The sequence below is a fragment of the Phacochoerus africanus genome, chromosome 11 (assembly GCF_016906955.1).
Source record: "Phacochoerus africanus isolate WHEZ1 chromosome 11, ROS_Pafr_v1, whole genome shotgun sequence".
NCBI lineage: Eukaryota > Metazoa > Chordata > Mammalia > Artiodactyla > Suidae > Phacochoerus > Phacochoerus africanus.
Window position 1 is genome coordinate 66804276 of NC_062554.1, and position 20290 is coordinate 66824565.

At 43.6% G+C, this 20290-nt stretch overlaps 1 protein-coding gene across 2 annotated transcripts; it reads left to right on the top strand.

Moving 5' to 3' along the window:
- Positions 1–11641: 11641 nt before the first annotated feature.
- On the top strand, positions 11642–14494 carry IL20 (interleukin 20). Of its 2 annotated transcripts, XM_047753458.1 has the most exons (5): positions 11642–11837; positions 12078–12143; positions 12261–12413; positions 13249–13323; positions 14364–14494. In XM_047753458.1, the coding sequence occupies exons 1-5, from the start codon at positions 11679–11681 to the stop codon at positions 14439–14441; spliced, it is 531 nt and encodes a 176-aa protein (XP_047609414.1). In that variant the 5' UTR covers positions 11642–11678; the 3' UTR covers positions 14442–14494. The 2 variants fall into 2 exon arrangements, with proteins under 2 accessions (XP_047609414.1, XP_047609415.1); XM_047753459.1 differs by lacking the exon at positions 13249–13323 and having other exon boundaries at positions 11673–11837.
- Positions 14495–20290: the final 5796 nt, after the last annotated feature.

Here is a 20290-nt window from a genome sequence, read left to right on the forward strand (position 1 = left end):
TTGCCCCATCCAGCACCCACTGGGCACCCTCCCTCAGGCACTGGAATCTCTCATCTCAGGAATTTTATTGGTTTCCTTCTGCTCCCACCACAGTCTCTCCATCCTCAAAACTCACAAAATCATTAGTTCTTCAAAGCCTTGCTCTCACTGAACTTTCTCCAAGAAACCTTCCCAGATGTGCTCCTTGTCAACCCAACACCCCCGTCCTCCCACTGCCCGTGATGAACACAGACCCTGAATTGTTCTAGGAAAGTCCTGATAACAAACACTCCCATCATCCCTGTAAAGAGCCTCATTTCTCAGACTGCAGGTACGGTTGCCATGCCCCTGGGCTTTTGTGCCTGTCATTAGGGAAAAGGCTCTTAACAGTGTGTGTGCCATGGTCCCCTTTGACACACAAGCAAAGCCTATACACTCAGGATAATGTTTCTAAATGCATAAAATAAAACATACAGGGTTACAAAATAAGCCAATTTTATTAAAATAGAGTCATCAGAAATGACAGTGCAGAGTTCCCTTTGCGGCTCAGTAGGTTAAGAACCCAACTAGTATTCATGAGGATGTGGATTCGATCCCAGGCCTTGTTCAGTGGGTCAAGGATCTGGTGTTGCTGCAAGCTCCGGTGTAGGTTACTGACATGGCTTGGATCTCCCATTGCTGAGGGTATGGTGTAGGCTGCAGCTGCAGCTCTGATTTGACCCCTAGCCCAGGAACTTCCATATACCACAGGTGCAGCCCTAAAAAGAAAAAAAAAATGACAAAGGGTATTATATAGTAAATGTGCTTCTTTATTAATGCATCAATTAATAAGATCTAACAGTGGCCCTATAGACTACTGACATTTCTAAGTGGCGATGATTGTAAATATGTTGAGATGTCTGAAACAATTGTAATGGGATACAAAATACCTGTGATTTCTTTTTTTTTTTTTTGTCATTTATCTTTTTTAGGGCTGCACCTGTGGCATACGGAGGTTCCCATGATAGGGGTCTAATCGGAGCTACGGCTGCCGGCCACGGCCACGGCCACAGCCACAGCAACGCCAGATCCAAGCTGCGTCTACGACCTACGCCACAGCTCACCGCAATGCTGGATCCTTAACCCACTGAGCAAGGCCAGGGATTGAACCCACAACCTCAGGGTTCCTAGTCGGATCTGTTTCCGTTGCGCCACAAAGGAAACTCCAAAATACCTGTGATTTCTATAAGTGATGAAATCACAGGCACCACTAAGAGTACTATGATCTATGTTTGATTCCTAACTTAGTCATAAAAAAAATGAGGTTTTGGTTAGGTTAAGTTAGTGAAAAGATAAGATATAGATTTTTTTTCCCATTGGCCTTTTGCCAGATTAAGAGCATCTGCGTTAGAGCGTCTGTTCCCCTCACCACACTCTGAGGTCCCATGAGAGGGCCCAAGAGACCATTTCTACACCAGTATTCTTGGGTCATCTAGCTCGGAGCTTGCACATAGGCGTCTCCACACTGGTTTGCAGAATTAAAAAGAAAAAAATTGAGGAGTTTCTATCGTGACTCAGCAGTAACAAATCCAACTAACATCCATGAGGATGTGGGTTTGATTCCTGGCTTGCTTAGTGGGTTAAGGATCCAGTGTTACTGTGAGCTGTGGTGTAGGTCGCAGTCGCAGCTTGGATCCCATGTTGCTGTGACTGTGATGTAGGCCAGCAACTGCAGCTCCGATTCAACCCCTAGCCTGGGAACCTCCATATCCCACAGGTGTGGTCCTAAAAAAATAAAATATAATATAAATACAAAAATGAAAAGAATTGAGTACCTCCCAACTCTCCTAGGTGAGGAAACTTAATTCAGGTCTCCTCCGGATTTTGTTCCCAGACGCGATGTCCAGGAGAGGCTTCCTCCCCTCCCCCAGTGGCTCCCGTTGGGTGGAAGGAGTTAGCCAACTCTGGGGACCCAGGCACGTCAGAGGAAATCTCAAGAGAAAGGATGGCAGCAAGTCGAGCTGGTTATACATACACGATGAAAACAAAGCAGGAAAGGGAAATGACATCACTCGGTTTGTCAGCTTCGAGGACTAGGAACTGAAAACGCACTGCTTCTGGTGGAGTCAGCTGCTCCACCCATCCCCACCCTGCAGGGAGGTAGCAGGGGCTGCAGGCAGGTGAAGCTGCCAGCACTGCCGACCTGAGAACGGGAAAGGCTACCACCTGCCTACCCAGTGAGCTGAGGTCCTTCCTCCGGCGGAATCTTCATGGCTCCGTGTTTCCTTCCAAAATGATGCACCTGGGCAGGAAGCCCAGATGCCAACAACTGTGACATCATCCCAGACAGGGAAAACCCTAAACTGCCAACTCAGGACTTGCCTTGGGAGAAAAGGAGTGGCTGGGTTTTCTTCTTGGTTTCTAGAAAATTGTTTCCTGCCTAAAAATGGCTTGGTTAAGAAGCCGAGTTTATTTCATAAGACGGAATGCCTCTCTCTCCTCTGCCCAGCTTAGCTTTTCAACTACACAGGCCCTGAGGTGATGCTGACCCCCAGCATGGAAACTGCATTTCTTAAAGTTAGCTTGATGAGCTCAAGATATGTACCCCCATTTTTCCACCACAACCGCATCATCCCCCATCCATTCCATGTGAGCTCTGGCTGTGTGCCAAGCACTGCACTGCCCGTGAAAATCTCCCGGTTAGCGCACAGCTATTATCAAGGTCTCACTCTAAGACCTTACGTGGCTCCCTATTGCCTCAAGGTAAAAACAAGGAATTATAGCATCGAAAGGCCGAACTGAAAGAGACCTGAGAAATTATTTATTTCCCCCAATTCACAGAGGAGGAAACTGAGGCCCAGGGAAGGGAATGGGTTTCCCCAAAGCCACATGGTGGGGTGAAGGTGAGGCTAGAGCCAGTCCACAGGCTTCTAGACAACCAGTCTGAAATCACGTTTCTTGGCATGACATTCGTGCTCCTTGGTGACGCAGCCCTTTCTCCAACTCGATCTGCTGCTCCTCTACATGAAATCCAGCTCTTGCCAAGACAGTTCACAGACCTGTCTTCATACCTGTGGGTTTTGTTGCCCCAGTCATCTCTGTCCTGAATGCTCTTTGCTGGGCCCCACTCCTCCTACCTTCCCTTCTCCAGAGTCTTTGCCCATTTAAATTCCTCCTGTCCTTCAAGGCGCAGCTCAGGCCCTCCTCTGGGCACCTCAGCTGGTACCTTCTGCTCACTCAGTAGTACTGATTTTCTCTGTGGTTCTGCAAACACACGCCTTATTCCTCCAATGAGGTTATAAGTGGCCTGGGGCCAGAGACCTCCTGAGGCATCACTAATCCTCCCAGTGTCCAGCACAGTGTCTTACAGATAGTGGGCATTTAGTAAATATTGATGGAAAGAATGCCTCAGACACAAGGAGTCACGAGGAGTGATAAAAGTATATTTTCATGCTTAGAGGTTTGCATCACTATATATATATATATATATTTAAAATCCTCCTGACAAAACAGTGGGCCAGACAGGCAAAGTAGGGTGGTTTTTGGTTTTTTTTTTTGCCTTTTTATGGCCGCTCACTCTTATGGCATATGGAAGTTCCCAGGTTGAATTAGAGCTGCAGCTGGCGGCCTACGTCATAGCCACAGCAACGCCAGATCCAGGCCACGTCTGTGACCTACACCACAGCTCGTGGCAATGCTGGATCCTTAACCCACTGAGCAAGGCCAGGGATCGAACCTGCATCCTCATGGATACTAGTTGGGTTTGTTAACCACTGAGCCACAGAGGGAGCTCCGCAAAGTAGTTTTATCCTCCATTTTATTGATGAATCAGTGAATGCCTAAAATGTAAGGATGGGTCTTGGTTTATCCAAGGTCACCCTGAAAGTTGGTGCTGAGAAAGTGGGTATGAGAACAGGGTCGGTCTCCTGGCTCTCAGTCCCATGCGGTCCCTGGTCAACACCCTCTGTGCTGAGAAAGCTTCCCTCTTAGTCTCATTTTTCAGGGACCCTACTTACTGCAGAAGAATAGTTCATAATGAGCTAAAAATGTCATGGAAGAGGAGATCCCGGTGTGGCTCAGGGTTAATGAATCCGACTAGGAACCATGAGGCTGCGGGTTTGATCCCTGGTCTTGCTCAGTGGGTTAAGGATCTGGCGTTGCCGTGAGCTGTGGGGTAGGTTGCAGACAAGGCGCAGATCCTACATTGCTGTGTCTCTGGCGTAGGCCAGCCGCCACAGCTCCGATTAGACCCCTAGCCTGGGAACCTCCGTATGCTGCAGGAGCGGCCTTAGAAAATGCAAAAAGACAAAAAAAAAAAAAGTCATGGAAGAATACTTGATTGATTTTTAACTTCTGAGTCTTCCATTAGCTGGGTGACCTTGGGAAAGTTACTTAACCTCTCCAAACCATAGTCTCCCCATTTGTAGAATGAGGGCATTGGACCAGATGTACATGAAGTCCTTTCCGGCTCTAACAGTCTGGGAGGGATAGTCTATAATTAAATTAAAAAAAATTTTGCCAGGGGATAGAATTCCCTAAGCCAGAAGACTCACAAACCTTCTAGGTCCTATTCGAGAGGACATAAGAGGTGCCCACACATTAAATTATGAGATACACACATTGCAGACCACTGTCTTCTCTAGAGGATCTGGGATTTTACCGGCTGTCAGGGGCCAGCTTGCTATGGGCAGAGACTCACAATAAAACCCCGTGTCACATTTAGCCTTACGTGACAACTTGAGAAGGGTCATGTTACAGATAGTGTGGCAATAATTTGCAAGGATTTCCGGCAAATATTTGCAGCACTGAATCAACATGTTCTTAGAAAGATATGATTAAAATTAATGCTCTAAGAAAAAGTGAATTTCATTATATTGGGAAGTTTGAAAACCTTCTGATTTCAGAATGGTTGCAACAGTTCCTTGTTTGCTTCACAAACTCTGTAACTACACCCATCCTGTGCTTTGCCTGTGCATTGGGTCCTCAAGCAGCTGGGTATTGGCTACGATAGGATGAAATTATCCTAGTGATTCAGGAATCCTGGGAGGGATGGTGAAAATTGCTAGAGTGAGAAAGATTGTATTATTGTGGGTTCAGTGTGTTAGTTTTAGAAGGTTCTCAGACAAATGAGATGGGTGGTCTGTTTCTTTGTTTTTGTTTTTTTCCTTTTTCTTTTAACAGCCCCACCTGCTGCATACAGAAGTTCCCAGGCTAGGGGTTGAATTGGAGCTGCAGCTGATGGTCTATGCCACAGCCACGGCTTCACCAGATCCAAGCCGTATCTGCAACAGATGCTGCAGCCTGCAACAATACTGGATCCTTAACTCACCGAGCAAGGCCAGGGATTGAACCCTCTCTCCGAGACTGTGCCGGGTACTTAATCTGCTATGCCACAATGGGAAATCCTTTTTTTTTGGCCACAATGGTGGCATACAGAAGTTCCTGGGCCAGGGATTGAACCCAAGCCACAGCAGTGACAATGGCAGATCCTTAACCTGCTGAACCACCAGGAAGTCTGGTGCTTTGCTCTCTTAACTAAACATCTTGTCAAATCTCTCCCTTGTACAAAGGACCAGAAGCAGAACTGGGAATCCTGTCCCCTGCCACATTCATACCATTTTTCCTGGGCTCTCTTGTCCCAGAGGACACACAATTTAACCTAAAGAGTAATACATTCCAAATTAAGAGACCTAGGCTGACATCTCCATTCTGCTGTGGTCTCTTTGATCTTCGTGTTAACTCCCTGGGTCTTCGTATCCTCACATCCATAACAGTGGTAGAAAGAGATGCTATTTTTTGAGTAACTTCTGTCATTTACTGGCTGGGGGAACTTGGGAAAGCCCTTCAATCTCTAAGTTTCTTCATCAGAAAATTGGGTTAGGAGATCTGCCTCAATGAGATTTTTTATTCAACACATACTTATTCAAAGGTTACTATGAACTGGGCTTCATTCCAGGCATTTGTAATATAGTGGGAGATAAGACAGACACAATTCTTTTTGTTCTTTTGTTTGTTTTTTGGTCTTTTTAGAGCTGTACCTGCAGCATATGGAGGCTCCCAGGCTAGGCGTTGAATCTGGAGCTGGAGCTGCCAGCCGACACCACAGCCACAGCAATGCAGGATCCGAGCTGCATTTGCGACCTACATACATCACAGCTCACGGCAATGCTGGATCCTTAACCCACTCAGCGAGGACAGGAATCGAACCTGCGTCCTCATGGATTCATTTCCGCTGCACCATGACGGGAACTCCCACATGAGAATACGCATATTATACATGTATTAGTATATACACAATATATGTTTTATATATTATGATTATAATGTATAATTCATTATAATTATGACTATAATGAATATTTAAGCCCATGTATTAGGCTTAGGATACTCTCTAATAATTATTGTAATAATACTTATTAGGTTGAACCATATGACAAGGCCATTACCAGACCAGTCTTGACCTACACTTTTGGAAATTGCATCTGTTCAATTTAGCAATATTTTGACTGTCTTTGATACCTCCTCTCCTTAACCTGCATATTTAATCAGTCTCTGAATATTTAAAAAATGCGTTTAAATTCTCTCAAGTCCAACTACATCTCTCTCTGCTGCTGCTGCTGCTCCTAGTTCAGGTCACAGTTAAATCTCTCCCTGACTATTGCAATGGCTGGCTTCCCCATCTCGGGTCCTCCCTGCTTTGGGTTGATTTTCTAGGGTGCCTCTCTGATCACATGGCTCCCTGCGGAAAGCCCTCATATCTCCTTGCTTTTGGATAAAGTACCAATTTCTTAACATGACCAGTCCTACTTCTGACCTCCACAGAAGTAGCATTCACAGCATATCTTTCACTTGCATGTCCCCTTCGTCCTATTTCACTCTAATTTTAGGCCATCTGGCCATTACTGATGGGTTTCTTTTTTCTTTCCTTTTTTCCCCCTTTTTCAGCTACCCCTGAGGCAGATGGAAGTTCCCAGGCCAGGGGTTGAATCCAAGCCTCAGCGGCAAACTACGTCACAGCTGCAGCCACCCCATATCCTTAACCCACTGCACCAGGCCTGGGATCAAGCCAGCACTGCCACAGAAACCAGCTGGATCACTTAACCCACTGTGCACAGTGGGTGTCTGTGTCTCCATGTTTAGGTTCAGCTAAGCCTGAGATCCTGTGGTTTTAGGATGTACAGAGAAGGAATTTTTAAATTAACATGTGCATTCAATAGGTGCCAAGTTTTGGTGTTTTTTTAAATTTATTTTAATTTTTTAGTTTTTTTTATTTTATGGTGAACCCTCAGCATATGGAAGTTCCTAGGCCGGGGACAGAATCCAGACTGCAGCTGTGACCACATGGCAGCTGCGGCAATGTCAGACCCTTTTAACCCACTACACCAGCCAGGGATTGAACCCACACCCTCACAGTGACCCAAGATGCTGCAGTCAGAGTCTTAACCCACTGCACCACAGTGGGAACTCTGGCACCAAGTATTAAATGAGCAACTACTAGGAGGTGTTGCGTGTTGGGACCACAAAGTTGAACAAGGATCTCTTGTGGGTTACAGATAGGTAACCAAACATTGCAATTCACTGTGAAAAGTACAAAAAAGGTATATAAAGAGGAGGTTCAAAGAGGTGGGGGATCAAATTTGCCTTGGTAAATGGGGGTGAAGAGAGAGAGAATTTAGGGTGAGGCAAAAGAAGTTTTTTTTTTTTTTAAATAGCAGGTAAGTTGCATTGGTGTCTGTGCAGAATATGGAATGGGATCTATTTGAAAATAATAAAGTATTTTGATAGAGGAAACAGAAAGACTTGGTTATTAAAGTAAAAAGTAAAATTGGGGTTGCGCGAGAATAATTGTTTACTTAATCATCACGGGTAACTTAGAACAAAAGCGCTGAGTTCTTGGTTAACAGAAGGGAAGCGCTTATATTTTCTGAAAGTTTGGGATTCCAAATATTCTTGTCAGATCATGTTTCTCAATTTTACTTTAATCGCAGTTATGGCTGAGAAATTGTTTACTTAGCACGAATGATGGAACAACAGGCACGAGCTCAAGAGAGAGTTATATTCGATATTCACACATATTTTCACCATGTGTCACGCATTACAATGAAAGGTTATGGTCTTCCTTCTCGAGGAACTTTGGGAAGACATTAAAAGGAGGGTTCTGATCAAAAGGTAGAAGAGCAAAGCACCCTAATGACACTGAAAGTCCGAATGGGAAAAGATCTTCTACTTATCTAGTCTATTGCTCTCATTTTACTGATATGTACATTGAAATCCAGAAAGATGAAATAATATGCCAGTCATCCTGCAAACTCTGGGATCCCTCGACTCAAGCACAGGATTTCAGAGTGTGAGATACTGAGGAGGAAAAAAAGTTGCAAAGGAATTTATTATACTCTCTCCCATCTTAATAGTTTTCAAAGCATTGCCTGAGGTTAACTGCAGGTGCCTTGATTTAGTTTTGTCTGGATGTGTGGTCCTGCCTGATGGATTAGTTCCTGTCTATGAAAATCTTCCAGTGCCATTAGAGACAAAAGGCTAAGATGCATGAAAACATTAGATTCCCTTGTGTGTCAAAGAAAAAGCTGCTACTGGAAGTCAGAGAAGGGAGGGATGGCTTTGGACCAGAGTAGGTCAGGAATAATGAATTGGGGTGCACTCTTAATGGTAAATGGAGGGAAAGTAGAGAAGCCCTTGTTGGAAAGGAATGGTGAGAATAGCAGAGGCAATGGAGAAACAGCAGGGGTGAGCCCACGGTGTCTGGGGCTGGGGAGAAAGCTGGTTTTAGGTGAACTGGATTTAGAGGAGGGGGCAAAGTCACCTCCTGGAATTCTCTTCTGGTTTTGTAATTCCGTGATTTTTTTCCTGTCCCCATGACCTTTTTTCCCTTCCTTCTGGAAGAGAGCCAGAAAGAGGCATCCTTTAACCAATAACCATAACCAGCAATCTCCAGAGACATGCTTCTTAAAGGAGGAAGGTGTTGAGGTAATCCAGCCTGCGATTAAACTGCCTTAGGCTAAGAGGAAGTGCAGTGCCACCAGAGAAATTCCAAGGGAGTTTCAGCCTCACCTGTGGAAGCTGACTTCCTTCCTTCATGGGACATATATATACACACAGTGGGAAGCCTGCTTGTTTGAGATACTCCTAGAAGACCAGAAGCAGCAGTGCTTCCTGAACTCAGGTAAGAGAACTCCCTACCTGCTACACCGTTCACACACTTCTGGGGATCAGCCCAGTTCTCCCAGTCGTTTACTCAGGGGTGTTCAGGGTCATGTCTAAAGGATCCCTTTCCATTAGGACAAGATATTCTGGAGGATGGGGAATTATCATGTTTATTTTTGTACTCCAGTACCTAGCATGATATTCAAGACGGGGGGTACTCAATAAATGATAAATTGTTGAATGTGAGATATATTTACCATACACCCACTATGTTCAAGGCAACTCACATCATTCTCTATTTCAAATGAATCGATCACTCTACTGGGTGCTTGGTGTATAAATCATGCATCATTTTATTTACATGTCAAAACAAATTTCTGGGGTAAGTTTAAGTCTCACCATCTGGGGGCTAAGAAAACAAAACTCCGAGAGGTGAGCAGGCTTGTCCAAGATCACATAGATGGAGAGTGACTAATTCAGGCAGATTTACCCGTGACTTTTCTAGTTTAAAAAGTGAAAGTCCTACATCTTGGATCGCACCCCCCCACCCCAAGTCCTGGGAAAACTGGGATAACCTACATCGGTGGGGACTTGTAGAGCAGGCGTTTGGACTTAATTCTCAAACCCAGAGGTCTGATACTCTTGGGCTTGGCTTTCTACATGTGGCAGCATTCCAGGTCGACACCAATGTAAAGTATACCTAGCCTATTACCTGGCATGTAGGAAAAAACCAGTAAGCGGTAACGATTATTAATGTATGCTGTGCCAATCCATACTGAAGCTTAAGACAAAGGGGAAAGATCCACGTATCGATCGATTGATTGATCGATCTACCTACCTATCTATCTATCTTTATATATTGTTTTTATTATTTTATGTATGTTATATGTTTTTATTATTTTATTTAATAAAATAGTATGTTCTATTATTTTATATAATAAAAGAATATGTTTTTATTATTTTGTATAATAAAATAATACACGTTTTTATTATTTTCTATGTGTTATGTGTTTTTATTATTTTATGTGTGTTACTATATATGTTTTTATTATTTTATGTATGTTACTTTTTCCAGGACTTTAAAGTAGTTGAAAATCATTAAAAAAAGGAAAAGCAGCTGTATTGCAACTCATATTATTGTTAATTTTAAATGTGTTATTTATGTCTCAAACAGAACTGATTATAATTTTACTTTCTGGGTTTTAAGGGAAGAAAACTCATCATTAATATTTTCATTATAGACTTCTGGGAAAAATTAACCACTAAAGCTACCTAAAGACATAGATGTAGATAAAGATACATAGGTAGATACAGATGAGTGGATAAACATATAAATATAGATGGAGAGATTGATGATAGATAGGTAGATAGGTAGGCAGGAGCTCGCGTTTTCCCTTTTGTCTTGGGTTCTGAGACGGCTCAGCTTGGCATTGTCAGATCCTGCCTTTATTCAAATTGTTGAAATTTTATTCATCATGGATTTTTTTCCATTAATTTTGACACCACATTGAAGTATTATTTATCTTGATTTTTGTCCCCTTAAATTTTGTACCTGAGTACTTCACTCCTTCCTACTCTCAGCTCATTATCATTTGATCTTAAAACCCAGCGGATACTGTAAAGTGCCCTTTTACAGCCTCTCCCCAAGAAGAAATGTGTTCTCTCCTACCTTTCTTCGCCTCCTTTCGGCATCACTTAAGTGATCTTTCATCTGAGTTAGGCTAGGAAAGTGCATACTCTTGGATTAGTCCTATGTGTGCTTGACTACAGTCTTCCTGCAGAGGGCACTGTGGAGTCCAGACACCTCAAGAGGGTGGGGAAGAGTTGGGTGGAATCAGGCTGATTGCCCATGAGAACTTGCCCTTCCCTGGCAGATGGATTGTTATGAAACCAGTGACTTTCTATTTGCCTCTGGGGCTGAAATAAATTTGTTATCCCCAAATAACCAATCTGATCTTAGACAAATGCCAAATACAGCTAAGCTCCTCTGCTCTGGGGATGGCCAGATAATCCAGACATTTGCCCTAAATGGCTCAGCCACAGTTGCTATGAGGTTGTGTTTTCCCCCAGTCCCCTGAGAGTCCAGGGGGACCAGAAGCGGGAGCTGCATTGGCATTCTGGAAGGGAAGACTGTATACGTCAATTCCCCAAAACAAGTTTTAACATTTTCCCCGAAATGTCATCCTCTCTCTACTCACTGCAAGTACCTGCTGCTTCAGGTTTTACGTGCTGGGCAATGACGATGAGGTTGGGATGGGGACAGAATAAAGGAGCCAGGGGCTGTAGCACCAGCACATACTTGGTCCCTGAACAAGCACTTGAAGGCTTCTCTTCCAGAAGGCTCAGCAGCGTTTCATAGTAAGTTAGATGAATGGGCCAGACAGTCTGAAGCCAGATAAAGCTATTAGGTTTCACCAGGAGACACTGGGGATGGGGGGGTTGGGGGGGAGGCACTCCTTGGTGACTGGATTGGTTTCTTAAGGCCTGAAAATGGGAAATCATTAAGTCATGCTCTTTCCTTTGAATTCCTAGCTCTTGTGGTCTCCAAATTTTGGCACAAGATGAACCGCTCTGGTCTTCCCCTCTGCCTTCTCTCTGCTGTGTTTTATCTCTTTTGGACACCTTCTGCCGGGCTGAAGACACTCCATTTGGGAAGCTGTGTGATCACCGCAAACCTGCAGGGAATTCGAAATGGATTTTCAGAGATACGGGACAGTGTGGTAGGTGAGGGAGGCACTCTCCCTTTCTCTACTTGTTTTTCTCTGTCGCCCAGCAGTGTGATTACAGAGGAGGCAGGCGGGGAATGCATTCCCAGGAAACAACTGTAGTTCCTAATTTAAAAGGGTTTTGGAGACGGACTCTGCCCACTGGGTCGTGGCAGAAGGGGGTGGAAAGCCTTGACGTCTAAGATTCTGGCAGCTGTCACTGACCTGTAATTTCTTGTCTTGCCTTCTGTTTAGCAAGCCAGAGATGAAATCATTGACATCAGAATCTTGAAGAAGACTCAGTCTTTGCAAGACACAAAGGTAAGTGCTTGGTCCATGTGAGTTCTGGGAGGAAATATGAGTCTGGGAGGGGGGGCATCTCAATCACCCCTGTCCCTGGCCCCATCCTCTGCCCCCAACATCTGGTCTTCTTTGTAGCCTGCAGATCAGTGCTGCCTCCTTCGCCATATACTGAGACTCTACCTGGATAGGGTATTCAAAAACTATCAGACCCCTGACCACCATGTCCTCCGGAAGATCAGCAGACTCGCCAACTCTTTTCTTACCATCAAGAAGGACCTCCGGCTCTGTGTGAGTAAGGGTCATGGGTAAAATGACCCATCTCAGCACATAGCTTCAAGGACTTAGCAATTAGGCGCGTTCTTAGCTCCACGTAGTGGATAGAAAAACTGAGTCCAAGAATTCTAAGAATCTGTGTTGAGCCATGTAACTAGGCAATAAGAACTCAGTTATATTCACTTTGGTGGCAACATTTTATTTTATTTTTATTAAAATATTGTTGATTCACAGTGTTGTGCCAATTTCTGTACAGGAAAGTGACTTGGTCATACATATATGTACATATACATTGCCTTTCTTATATTATCTTTCATCGTGGTCTATCTCAAGAGACTGGATAGAGTTCCCATGTTCACTTTTGGATAAATACTCCATGAAAAATGTCTCAAGAGCTATTTGATGTCGCTGATGATTACCTGGTATCCATGAAATTATGCTTCTTCTGTAGGCAAGCTATCCTATGGTGTACTAGTGCATCCTATGTCCAGGCAACTCATCAGCAGACCACAGGAATGAATATCAAGATAGGACCCAGGGATCCAGTTCTCTCTTCCCACGGGGGCTTTCTGGAGGGAATTAGACTAGAATTGGGCCGGAGGTGCAGGACAGGTGGGATATAGTAATCAGAAATATCTTCCAGTGCTGCCTGTTTCTAGAAAGAAGAAATGAGCTCCATATTTGAACCAAAAAAGCTGGCTTCCTCTTCCAGCTGATGACTAGTTCAACAGTCCCAAATAATAAGGTCTGAAAGGACTTTTGTAGGTGAAAGAATAGAATGCCAACCTATGGCAAGGGCAGAAAATCAGCATCTTTAATATAATCTATCATTCTTTGGTATTCTTTTCAGCATGCCCGTATGACTTGCTCTTGTGGGGAGGAAGCAATGGAGAAATACGGCCAGATAATGAGTCACTTCGAAGAGGTATGTGCAGTTTTGGCCTTGATTGGGATGAGGATGTTTTTAGAACTGAGATTATAGAGGGGTGGGATGGGCACTCATACTCAAAGAAATCCTACAGCCCCCAGGTTAATTGCTCTCTGAGCTCACATGGCCCATCCCTCTGGTTTTACTCAAGGAATACTCATTCAGGCTCTAGAAGAGTATTACCTCTGAAAGATCTCTGGGAATCAAGAAGGAATAGCCATGATTTCCATCAAGTCACTTCAGACACATCTGGACCTTCCAGCTATACAAACAAGAGGCAATTGTGTTCCGACATTCGCACACTTATCCATACCCTCAAAACAGTGGTTCACAATTTCACACAGGCCCACACCATGATGTTTCTCACCTCAATGCCTTTGCACATCTGCCAGGAAGGCCAGAGTCCTTTCTTCACTCACTAATTCCTACGCATCCTTTAATACTCAGCCTAGGCATCACCTCCAGGAAGGGTACTGTCTGCCTCCCTTGGAGTCAGGTGTCTTCTTGCCATCCTGTAGGGATTCTCTCATCTATTCACCACACTACATTTTAATTCCCCATTTCTATTTTTCCCCCTCAATTGATTATACATGCCCTGTGGCCAATGGCGGTGCTATTCATCTCTGAATCCCTAGCCAGCCAAATGTCTAGCACAATACGTATTTATTCAACTGAAGGATGCACGTAGGCACACACACACACACATGCATGTGAACGCACACACACACACAGAAACACACATCTTGCTTTAAAAAACAGCCCGCCTGATTCAACAGGCTTGGATTGTGGTCCCAATTTTGGTACCCACCCTGGGGTCTCAGTTTCCTGGTGTAAAACTAGGGTGATGGACTCAATGATTTTTCCTTCCTCTTGTGAGATCTTGAGGTTCCATTACGTCCTGGAAGCTTTTCATTTTGGAAAAAAAAAAAAGCTCTGCTGACAAGCCCCAACAGATCTACCAGGGAAAGGAGAGGATTAACTTGGAGCCCATGTTGTCTCTTCATGAGCTGCTCATCACTTCACTTTGTGTCTTCCAGCTTCAGCCTCAGGCAGCAGTGGTGAAGGCTCTGGGGGAACTAGACATTCTCCTGCAATGGATGGAGGAGACGGTCTAGGAGGAAAGTGATCTCGGCCAAGACTCCCAGGCTTTGCACCCATGGAGGCGTGACTCCTAACCATCATCCCTTTGTTATGTATATTATTTATTTATCATTTGTTTCCTTAGTGTATTGTCTTCATGTGTTTCTACTGTTATTCCAGAGCACAGTTTTGTAAGATTTTCATAATATCTTTTCTACTGTTGAATGTATTTATTGGCTAATATATTTATTTATTTTTGCTATTTAACTTATTTATTTTTGTATTCAAAGATAAGACTTTTAAAAACAACTCACAGATTGTATTTATAACCTGACTAGAGCAGGTTTTTCGTATGGTAAACAAACCTCTAAATTCTAGAGGAATCGCTAGAATTTGATTAAGGATGTTTACTGACTGCTGATGCTCTATGAGACATTAAAGACTCAACCAATGGCGGGTTGTGGAAGAGGAAGTTCTGACATGAAATTATAGCTTTGTCTTACAAGTACTGACCACTCCAACTCAACTCCCAGCCCCCAAACTGCTGTATCTTCTGGCTATGGAATCCCGTGTAGCCGGAATGTATTTTTACAAATAAAGTTTTCTTTGTATAATGTCTGCTTGGAGTTTGAAAATGCTTCCAGGGCAGAAGCAATGGTGGGAATGAGCTTGAATCTCATCACTGAGAGACCTCTTGCTCCTTTGGGGAAGGTGATGCCAGAGGGAACCACAGCCTTCTCTCCCCTGCAAATGCATTCCCAGCTCCATCTCCTGATCCATCACGGCTCTGACCCCACGACTCTGCCTCCCTTATAAAGGGACTGTGACTGGATGAGGCCCATCAGCCCTCCCTGCTTGCGCCTTGCTGGCGTTGAGCACTGTCTTTTCTGTACTGCTGCTTTCTTTCTCATTTCAGGCTCTCACACTTTTGCATCAGAGGTCTTTTTATTTTTTTCTTTGCATCAGAGGTCTTGATTGCGGCACAAATCACAATGGCCGGGAAGCTCTATTACAAGGGTTAAGAACACACAGGTGCAAAATGTAGTTCCTAAATCCAGCCCAGGGAGGTGCATGAACCCTCCCTTGAGGCCTTCCCATTTTGGATTCTGGTCAGCTCCACGGTCTAGGTCATTCCTGGATCAAGTTTTTGTAGGTGGGATCCATTATTAAGTTAGTAGTGTCTTTCCAGGCCCCTTTTCCAAGGAATGCTGAGCTTCCCTGGGCTCCAATGAGCCAGAATTCTGTCCTGCATGGCTTGCTGCCTCCCTTCCCAGCTTCCTCTGAACTGCACTTCAGCCTAGCAGTTTCATCTTCTCAATTTCAGGATTAGCTGACCAATGTTTCAATAGTGGATTTTCCTTGCTGCTTCTGGTGTCTGCTCTCTGTCCTCATTCCCAGTGAAGTTTAAGTCACTTTATTGATTTTTTTCTCATTGTAAAGTAAACATACCCAATAGAGAAAAAAATTTGGAAAGTACAGTGAAATATAAAGAGGAAAATTAAAATCACTCATAATCTGGAGTTCTTCCCATTGCAGCTCAGTGATAATGAACCCAACTAGTATCCATGAGGATGTGCCTTTCTTATTGCTGATGTCTGCCACCCTTGTGGCTGAAGTTGGTATGGGGGCTTGCTGTGGGCTTCCTGATGGGAGGGACTGATGCCTGCTCACTGGTAGGTAGAGCTGATTCCTATCCCTCTGGTGCCTAGGGCTTTGTCTCTGGGTGAGATTAGAGGCGGCTGGCTATGTGCCTGGGGGGTCTTTAGGCAGCCTATTTACTGATGGGCGGGGCTGTGATCCCACCCAGATTGTTGTTTGGCCTGGGGCTTCTCAGCACTGATAGGTGGAGCCAGATTTTCCCAAAATGGCCACCTCTTGATGTGGCCTCCTCTTGGTCTTCTGGAGTAGGTTATCTTTTTGAAAGTTTCTAGTCCATTTGGTTGAAGATTGCTCAGTATTTGTTTGTAAATTTTGTTGTTTTTAGGAGAGCAGTTGAGCTCCAGTCCTTCTATTCTGCCATCTTCATCTCATCTCCAGCATCTTGTGTTCAGAAGCACAGTAGGAAGGAATAAATGAGTTTGGGCTTTATAGAGATATGAGTGAAAATCATGATTCAGACACTATCTTGGACAAGTGACATAACTATCCTTAATTCCTTCATCTGCAAAGTAGAAACTATACTACTTACCACAGACGTACCACACTGGATTGATGTGAAGATTAAATGATTAGTTATTGTCATAGCTAATTTGTACAAGTACGTGTCAAGTATCAAGGTATTGCTCTAAATGTGTTGCAAGTGTCCGCACGTTTAATTTACACAAGAGCATGAGACAGGTGCCATTGTTATTCCCACTTTACAGATGAGGAAGACCAAAAAGTTTAAGTATCTTGTTCAAGGTCATGCAGCTAACAGGGGTGGAAGTCAAATATGAATAGAGTAGACATCCTGGAGAACCATGCATTCGGCCACTTTGCTTTGCTGGCTGGTTAGAGAGAGCACGCGATCAATAGAGGCTCTGGCTAGAGCAGGCATTCTGCCTAGAGAAGAAAGTGATGAGCCTTCCTGCCAAGCTGCCAAGCCAACTATTGACTTGGTACAGCTTATCTCTATGACATTGGTATTGAACTTCATTTTTCCGTGTCTCCTCAACAAGTGGAACAAGTTCCTTTGGAGGTGATAGGATAAATGGTGCTAAACCTCAGGTTGACCTATCAGTTTTGGTTACTCTTAGCCCTTAGGCCTTGGATAAGAATCTTAGACCACTCTATTTCTCTGCATCTCAGTTTCCGATGAGTGATTGCATGTAATAATGGACAAGGGCTAGACCATGCATAAAAGTAGAACTCTAATTCACAATCTGCAGCAACCAACCCAGGAAACCAACCCATTATCTGCAGCAAGCAGCCCAGGAAGTCAGTTTGCCATCTGTAAGTCAGACTTGGATGGAATCACACCACAGTCTCTAGCAGCCTGCCTAGGAAGCCAAACTATAACTTCTGTAGCCACTGGCCCCAAATGGCCAAGACTTGATTAAAAACTGATGACTTCTCTAATTTTTGTCCCTGCTTGAACTAGAAAAAGTCAAATAATGCACCTCTCACCAGTCACATAAGATGCTCTGATTCTAGTTGGCTTAGAACTAGAATGATGACTCCCCCATGCCAATAGTCTCCCATCAAGGGACACCTGAAATCTTCCTTGTTTTCTCCTGTAAAGCTTTCTCACTCCTGCAGACCTTCGAGTCTGCCAACACAGTGGCTGACTCCCTTGCTATCACAAGCTCTGAAGAAACAGCCCTTGCCTGTTCTCACTTGGTTGGTCTTCATTTATTCCACACTGCATTTGTAAAATGAAAGAGTTGGAACATGATTCTGAATTCTAGAAACAAGATGTGCTACCTCTGCCTCAGGAAATCAGATGTAGCTACTGATGCCTTTATTACCAGAAGGGGCTTGCATGGTTCCTGTACCACTAGTTTGGATTTAGAATTTGAGGTGAGCACATCTGATTGGAAAGACCTAGGAGATGCCCTAGATGCCAGGGAGGCTGGATATGCTTTAGCTCTGATGGGAGGTAGGCTCAGAAGGAAGAGCATCTCCTAAACCTAGGAATGAGATCCAGATGCAGCATGACACAATACAATTTAAAAAGTCTGTTGTGTCTCTCACTCCCACCAAGCCTTCGGATTGTCTCAGTCCCCCATTTTCAAGGACTCAGGCCTTCTCCAGCATGGTCCAGTGCAAATTTGTCTGCCCTTTCCTCTTCCATAGAGATGGGGAGCTAAAGGACAATTCCCTCTCTGGACTCTAAAGTTCCTGCAAGACAGGACTGTGTGTTTTAAGCTCTCAGCATAGTATAACATTGCATTATAGATAAGGACTGCATTCAACAGCAGGAGAATGGAATGTGCTTTTAAAAACTGAAAAAAAAAAAAAAAACCAAAACAAATCCCAACTAAAGGAAATGTTTTTTTCTCTATGTGTGGCCCTTCAGCTTGTTTTTTCATGAATTAAAGGTTTTGGCTTCTGCTAGAAAACAAATAACACACCTTGCAGTCTGGGCCTTTCCAACAGGAGGCAGCAAAACAGTTGGTGAAAGAATGACTTATAGGGCCGCTCCCCTATTTCACTGAAAGGTTGGGAGGAGAAAAGGTGACACTCTCTGATTCAACCCAACTGGCAGGAGCACAGTGAATCAGTCACTTAACGGGAAGAGGGTGTGACGCAGAGGCCCGGAGGCAGGAAGCTGTGGATTACAACCAGAGTGCTAATACATCTTGGAGCACATTGTTTGTCTCACTGAACATTAGTTAGAGGTGGGAGAGAACTTACAGTTCACTTTACAGGGTGAACTGGGGTTCAGAAAGGGAGGGTGCCTTGGCAAAGTTTACACAGTGAGTTATGGCAGAGTTGGCATTAAAACTCAGGTCCCTATACTACCAGGACCACTAAATCTCAATTCATTTCAAGGAGAAATAAGTCACTCAGATTGGAGTTCCCATTGTGGCTCAGTGGGTTAAGACCCGACTAGCATCCATGAGGATGCAGGTTCAATCCCTGGCCTTGCTCAGTGGGTTAAGGATCTGGTGTTTCCCTGAGCTTTGGTGTAGGTTGCAGATGCAGCTCAGATCTGGTGTTGCTGTGGCTGTGGCATAAGCAGGCAGCTGCAGCTCCAATTAAACCCCTAGCCTGGGAACTTCCATATGCCGTGGGTTTGGCTCTAAAAAAAAGAAGAAAATAAAAGTCACTCAGATTGGAAATGAAGAAGTAAAACAGTCTTTATTCAGAGATGACACGCCCATCTAGGTAGAAATAGTCAATGGATTGTACAAAACATTAATGAGAAAGAATCATTTGCTGGCAGAATATAAGATCAATATACAAAGATCAATTATATTTTTATACACTAGTAACATACAATTGGAAATTGAAATAACAAAATCCTGTTTACAATAGTGTCAAAAAATTTGAAATCTGGAGTTCCCTCTGCAGCACAACAGGATCATCAGTGTCTTGGGAGCCCTGGGACACAGGTTTGATCCCTGGCCCGGGGATCAAGTTAAGGAACCAGTGTTGTTGCAACTGTGGCTTAGGTCACAATTGAGGCTTGGTTCTAATCCCTGGCCCAGGAACTCCATATGCTTTGGGGTGCCCAAAAAAGAAACGATTTCTTTTTTTGAAATCCTTGGGGATAAATTAGGAATGAAAGGTGTAAAAAAGATCTCTACACTCAAATTTCCCATTGCTGGGAGAAATGAAAGATGATCTAAGTAATGGAGAGAAATACCATAATTCATGGGTTGGAAGTCTCAATATTATTAAGATGTTGATTCTTCCTGAACTGATCTATAAATTCAATACAATCACGAAAAAATTTCAGCAGCTTTTTTTTAAAGGTAGAAATAAAAAAATTCACTTTAAAACTTGTATTAAAATACATCATACCTAAAATAGATAAAATAATTTGGAAAAGAACAAAATTGGAAGATTGATATTTTCAGATTTCAAGACATATATGGCTATGGCAATCAAGATACTATGTTACTGGTGGTGAAAATAGATAGGTCAATGGACCAGAACAGAAAGTTGGAAAAAGACTCACATGTCCATGTGCAGTCGATTTTCAACAGCCATTCCCCTGGGGATGGAATAATATTTTCACAAAATAGTGCTATAATAATTGGATAGTGTATAGAAAAAAATGAGCTTGAGTCTATACTTCATATATACAAATTAATTCAAAATGGACCATCAATCAAAATGTACAATCTATAGCTATCAAACTTCACAAAGAAAACCAGAGGAAAAAACCTTCGTGACTTTTAAGTTAGTCAAAGATTTCTTAGATACAACACTGCCGGAGTCCCGCTCCAGCTGGACC

Excerpts from the sequence above, each read along its gene's own strand:
- IL20 (XM_047753458.1), top strand. The coding sequence starts at position 11,679 with ATGAACCGCTCTGGTCTTCCCCTCTGCCTTCTCTCTGCTGTGTTTTAT. Across the intron at positions 11,838-12,077 it reads CAGAGATACGGGACAGTGTG|CAAGCCAGAGATGAAATCAT; the intron begins GTAGGTGAGGGA and ends CCTTCTGTTTAG. Across the intron at positions 12,144-12,260 it reads AGTCTTTGCAAGACACAAAG|CCTGCAGATCAGTGCTGCCT; the intron begins GTAAGTGCTTGG and ends TCTTCTTTGTAG.